We start from the raw sequence: 6339 nt of genomic DNA, 5'->3' as shown, positions 1-6339 counted from the left end.
TAGTTTGACCTGCCCTTGAAGCCAACCTCCAACCATTATCACATCGTCGTAATGTTGCTTCTCTTTCTCTTTTCTACAAATACTATAATGGGCACTGCTCTAAAGAGCTAGCGTCTCTTGTGCCATCAACTAAAATTCATTCTCGTGTTACTCGTCATTAAATTAAGTCTCATCCTTTTTCTGTGGCTGTTCCTTAGTGCTCCAAAAACGCTTATTCGTCTAGTTTTTTTCCTTGAACATCAGCTCTTTGGAATTCGCTTCCTTCATCTTGTTTTCCTGATTCATATAATTTGCAATCCTTTACGTCAATCGTTATCTTGCTCTACAACCCTAATCTTTTCTCTTTCAGTAACTTCCAACTTTAATTAGTGGCTGCTTGCAGCCTTGTTGGAAGAAAATTGTATTAAAAAAATACAAAAAAAAACATTTAAAACAAATAAACAAAAAGATGCTCTAAGAGAAAATTATAAAAATGTTTAAAAAAAATAATTGCAAATATATAAGATAATAATAATTATCATTCAACCATAAACAATTATTTAAGGCTTATATAGCAACTCTAAATGTTAATATGCTGTTAACCCTGCCTATATCTGAAACAATTTCTGTATAAATTGACATTAAGGCAAGCCATTCAATCACTTTTCTAACACTCTATTTTGTTAATGTTGTGAAACTAGTCATTGTGATAACTTTTGTTTAAAAAATACTAGATAGAAGTTTTGATTGATTTTTCCACAGAGGCTCCCGTAATCCAACTCTGCATGAATAGAGATTGGATTCACAGATAGTAATGATAGATATCTAGAAATTCTTAAAAATAAATTTGCCAATCTTAGCTAGTATTCAGGTATCTTAACTTGGCGGTTGGAACTGCAAATGTCCCATATAAACCAACATGCTTTCTGTTTGAAATCTAATATAAATAAAAATATCATTAATAAGAAGTTCCAATAGAAGTAAAGTGATAAAAAGTTTAAGATAATCAGGTGTTAAAAATGATGAGTGATTTGCTTTCCAAATTATCTAGAATTTAATTCTTTTACGTTTAAAGCCACAGCTAATTCAAAAGCATTATTAAACCAGTTATAGTGGTATACCAATACCAAATTTAATTTCTTGAAGCATATTTTTTTAATTTACAATTTCTAGGCTCTGAAATTTGAGATATATTGCATCGCTTATCTTGGAGTCTAATTGTAATCTAAAAAATTCAATACATTAAATTTTTGTTAAAACTATAGTTACATTGAAAGAAAATTCAGTTATCATCTATGAAGAGTCTTTTGCTAAAAAAAAATGCTAAGACTTTTCCATTTTTGAACCCAACAAGTATAACAGACATTGATTAGCTTTGCTTGACCAACAGAAAGATAATTATTTAAACATGCCTGTAATTCTAGATTAAGGGCACATTTAAATAATTAAGGACAGTCAACAAACCTTAAAAAATCTTCACAATTGTTATAAATAATGTCTATATGCCCAATAACAATAGACATCTGTTTAAGATCAGCACTATCAGATGATATATCAGCTAAAATTAAAAAGTACATGCTTTTAATAATTTCAGAAATGAGAATCTCCTTAAAAGCCTAACCACATTACCTTATAAGTTGATTTTGTGTGGTTTCAGAAATGTATGTGGCATTTTTAGGGGGTGATATTAAATGATCTTATAAAATAGTTTCGCCTGCATAAATTCCAAAATTAGGTACATTTATAGCAAATGACTATAGAAATTGTTTATATAGCTTTGTGGCAAAACTATTATTAATAGTATTAACCTGTTGAATAAAATAAGAATGTTATAATTAAATGTTATAAGAATGTTATAACAATAAGCACAGAAACAGTTGTATAAGTAAACATAAAAAACATGTTATCTTTTTATAACAATTATAGTTCGTGAAAGCATAGTTAAGAAATATACCTTAAAGCTACAAAACCTTGATGCATTTTAGTAGGCGATATAAAAACATTCATATCAGGGCATCTTTTAGCCAAAAGTTTAAGAATAAATTAAAGTAAGATATTTAAACCATTTGCTTTTGCAAACAATGTTTTTTCACAATATTTTATGTTTTGTATGTGAGAAGTATCAATAGCATTTGGAACAGTATTTTATCAAAGCATATGCGTCAAAATTACCAACTTACTAAGAAAATAATAAAGGCGCTTGGGTCATTTGAATATAACTGGACATAAAAAGACTGGGAAATAAGTACAGCTACAATGCAAAAAGCTATCTAGCCACGGGCTTCAAGTGTTGACGGCATACAACTTTACAATAAAAACATATTACTTCTAATGACCAATCTTTTTCTTTTTTTTTTTCGATAATTTTTACTTTGAAGTATATTGGAATACTATATATAAGTTTTTATTTTGTTGATTATTTTTATGTGTAGTCTTAGCTATAATGTCTATACCCTAGATCTGCGCTTGATATATATACCCAAAATTTAGTTATTTCTAACACAAAAAAGTTACTCAAAGAAATGCTTGAGTTAATTTTTTTTTTGGAACAACTGGAAATCTATTTTTTTACAACTAACTTGTCAATAACTAGTCCATTTTATGTTACTTCTTTCATTAATTTAGTTTTATCAAATAAATAAATAAAAAACATGCTGCAAAATGTTGTAAGAAAATTAGACACTCAAACCTTTTAAATAATTTTCGTTCTACTTTCTCAACTGTTATTCATAATTAGGTTGATGACAGTTTGCTAAAAGGTTGCATAAAATTAATGACCAGTCACATTTAAAACCTTTTTAAGTATTTTGATAAGATCTAAAAGTTAAGATCCACAGAAATCGGTCAAAAAGCTGTGTGTATATATATATATATATATATATATATATATATATATATATATATATATATATATATATATATATATATATATATATATATATATATATATATATATATATATATATATATATATATATATATATATATATATATATATATATATATATATATATATATATATAGATATATATATATATATATATAGATATATATAGATATAGATATAGATATATAGATATATAGATATATAGATATATATATAGATAGATATATATATATATATATATATATATTTCTATATGTACTTCATGGCTGATGATTGCCGATGGGCATGAAACTTTAAGCTCCATTAAAAGTTGTTTTTTCTAAAATTTAATTATATATATATCTATATATATATCTATATATACATATATATATATATATATATATATATATATATATATATATGTATATGTATATGTATATGTATATACATATGGTAAATTAAACTTAAATTAAATTGAACTTAGAGATTTTGGACATAAAACTCAAAAAAGTTTTAAAAGCTATAGAATAAAATAAGCAATCATTTTCATAAAAAATTTTCTTAGATAATGATAATAGGTAGCATATAACTTTAACTTTATATTTTTAAAATTTACAATTTTATCACACATTAATTATGCAGTAAAGCTAGAAGTAATGTGGTTTTGTTAAAAAAATTTTTTGTATTACAGTATTTTTTTTGCTTCTAAATCAGTAAAATTTAAAAAATTTTAAGTGAAAAATACTTTTATCTTGCTTGTACACACTTTTTGTTTTATTGAGATTTTGTTGTTTAGAAGTTTTTCTACTGTGATATTAAATTAATTTCTATTTTTAATTATTTTTTAAATTTAGTGTTTTTTATTTTTAAGCTGTATTTGTTATTGATGTTTAGTTTTATAATTTTTATATAATTTATATAATTTATATTTATATAAAATAGCAAATAATTTTTTAAAATTGTTTAGGTAAATATCATGTTGGAAATAAAAAAGGAAATCCACCACCAGAAATTTTGCTTAATGGATTAAGGTTATTTTTATATTAAGTTGTGACAAAGTTGTTGTTATTGAGTTTTAGGTCAGAGAGTTCTATACTGTCATTGGATTTTAATAGGTCATCAGATTCAATCTGTACTTTGAATGTAAAAATTTTAGATTATATTTTATCTGGTTTTAATATAATTATATCATTGCCTGGCAATAATAACAAATGCAAAGATGCTGATGAGTGATGCTAGTCTTTTTTTATTAGGCCCTTTAGTGAATTGTGGCCCTTGAAATTAAGTTTCACCTACATTAGTGCACTACATAATTCTAATTGGATGTTACAGCATTGATATATTTTATATTATCTTTCTTCCTGATTCCCTTTTTGTGTATTCACATGTATGCACATATATATATATATATATATATATATATATATATATATATATATATATATATATATATATATATATATATATATATATATATATGTACATATATATGTATTCATATATATGCACATGTATATGCTTATGTATATTTATATTTTACTCTGCATTTTTTAATGTTTGCCTGAAATATATACTTGTTTGTGTGTATTTACAAATATATACATACACATACGCTATTTTGTCTTTACACTTTTATACACGCTATTTGGTTTTAATTAATATTATGTTAGTTAATTTGTTTGTTCAAAATCTTATGTGTTTAGCATGATGGGATCAGGTGTTAAGCTAGTATTCTGTTGGGTGACGTTTTATTACATCTAGGTTCAATCTCAGTTATAGTCTTAATAGTTTGAAGTCATGAACATTATCTATGCTAATATTTTGTTGTTGTTATTGTTGCTTTTATTTGATGTTTCTCTTGGCAACTTAACATTACTGTTGCCGTTATGATCACCATGGGATGATATTTCTACAAAATGACATGTATCATTTATACAGCACTTTTCTCATTTGAGATCTTTCTTACCTATGAAATTTTATAACCAATTTTTTACATTCAGAGTACATTCTTGTCTATCTAGATCTTTATGACCCACCATTTTAAGTAATTACATAATTATATTTTATAGATTATATGCATTATATTTTTTAAACTTTTTGCTAATTTTATTATTTTTGCTTAATTTTTTAGTTTTGTTTTATAATAACAATTTTTTTTTTTTTTGAATTCAGCATTCAAAAGGATCATGCAGTTATAGAACATGATGGAAATACTAATAAAATCAAAATAGTTCCTAACAAAGAAGCAAAAGTAGTTTGCAATGGAATTATTCTTGTAGATGAATGCGAACTGCGCCATGGTGATAGGTATTTTTTATACTCGTAATCTTTATAATGATAAAATTTATCATATGACTTATTAAATTTGATGACTTATTAAATTTAGTGAACAAATTATCAAGTTAATAATCCAATTTAACAAACAGTTATCATTGTGATAAGGTTGATGAATGGTTATGATTGTTATAGTCTATGATTGTTATGACAAATATTTTATTAGGTAAGTGGTTGAACACCCACTTCAGAATGTGAAGTCTCCTCATAAGAGACAGAGTTTAAATCCTATTACATCACTGTTAGTATCGCTCTAAATTTCTGCAAACAGCTTTGTTTACCATAGTTTGTGTTTTATATGAGTCATAAGGTAGTCAGATGGTAGGCCTCAAGGTCTCTTTAGCCTTAGGGAGGTAATAGTTAGAAATATATTTAAAAATATATAAAAACATAGTTTGATCATAGTGACAATGAAGAACATTAAAATGGCATCAATCATCATAATAAGGATTTTGTCATCATCATTGTTGTTGTGTTAAAAATGGCATTGATTAAGGTTTACTTTTAATTATCCTTAATTATTGATGATCATACCAAGCAAAATAAAAAGTTATTCTCAGGTAAAAATGTTTTTAATAAATTTTGAACTGTATGTTTTTTTAATTTATTTGTTATTTAAATAGAATTTTGTTTGGTAACAATCATTTGTTTGTTCTTCACCATCCAAAAGATGCAGATTTATTGAAAAAGAAAGAAGATGCAAAGAAACAAGGAAAAACTTTTGAAGAAGTATTACCTACTTTTGATCAAGCGCAAGAGGAAATAGCACAGAATTCTGGACTAATTAACTATGGAAATATAGGTGATCATAAAGATGGCAAAAAGTCTACTCGTAAGTTTTTACTTATAACACTCTCTAGATTGACTGATGGTAATTAATGATAGTTAAAGAACATTAGTAATATTAAAATTTTATGTTTTATTATAATATTCTTTTTTCTTTTGAATACCTAGTTAATAATTATAAGTACTATATATATATATATATATATATATATATATATATATATATATATATATATATATATATATATATATATATATATTTTTTTTTTTTTTTTTTGTTGTTTTCAGAACTATGTCAACCGGGTACACAAAAGAAGTAAAACTTTAAGCTGATTTTGAAAATTATTTATTTTCATTCATAATTAAACTAT

The 6339-nt window shown here is 24.6% G+C and overlaps 1 protein-coding gene across 2 annotated transcripts in view; it reads left to right on the top strand.

The window, feature by feature from the left end:
- LOC100208423 (kinesin-like protein KIF28P) overlaps positions 1-6339 on the top strand; it is a 68132-nt gene that overhangs the window by 51880 nt on the left and 9913 nt on the right. For both annotated transcript variants that reach the window (XM_065810454.1, XM_065810455.1), the window contains exons 18-20: positions 3816-3879; positions 5021-5155; positions 5806-6014. In XM_065810454.1, coding sequence (XP_065666526.1) covers positions 3816-3879; positions 5021-5155; positions 5806-6014 — 408 coding nt within the window. The remainder of the gene's footprint in view (positions 1-3815; positions 3880-5020; positions 5156-5805; positions 6015-6339) is intronic.

This window comes from Hydra vulgaris, chromosome 11, assembly GCF_038396675.1.
Source record: "Hydra vulgaris chromosome 11, alternate assembly HydraT2T_AEP".
In the NCBI taxonomy this organism is placed as follows: domain Eukaryota; kingdom Metazoa; phylum Cnidaria; class Hydrozoa; order Anthoathecata; family Hydridae; genus Hydra; species Hydra vulgaris.
Note: the sequence above shows the minus strand (reverse complement) of the source record. Positions and strands in the feature narration are given on the sequence as shown.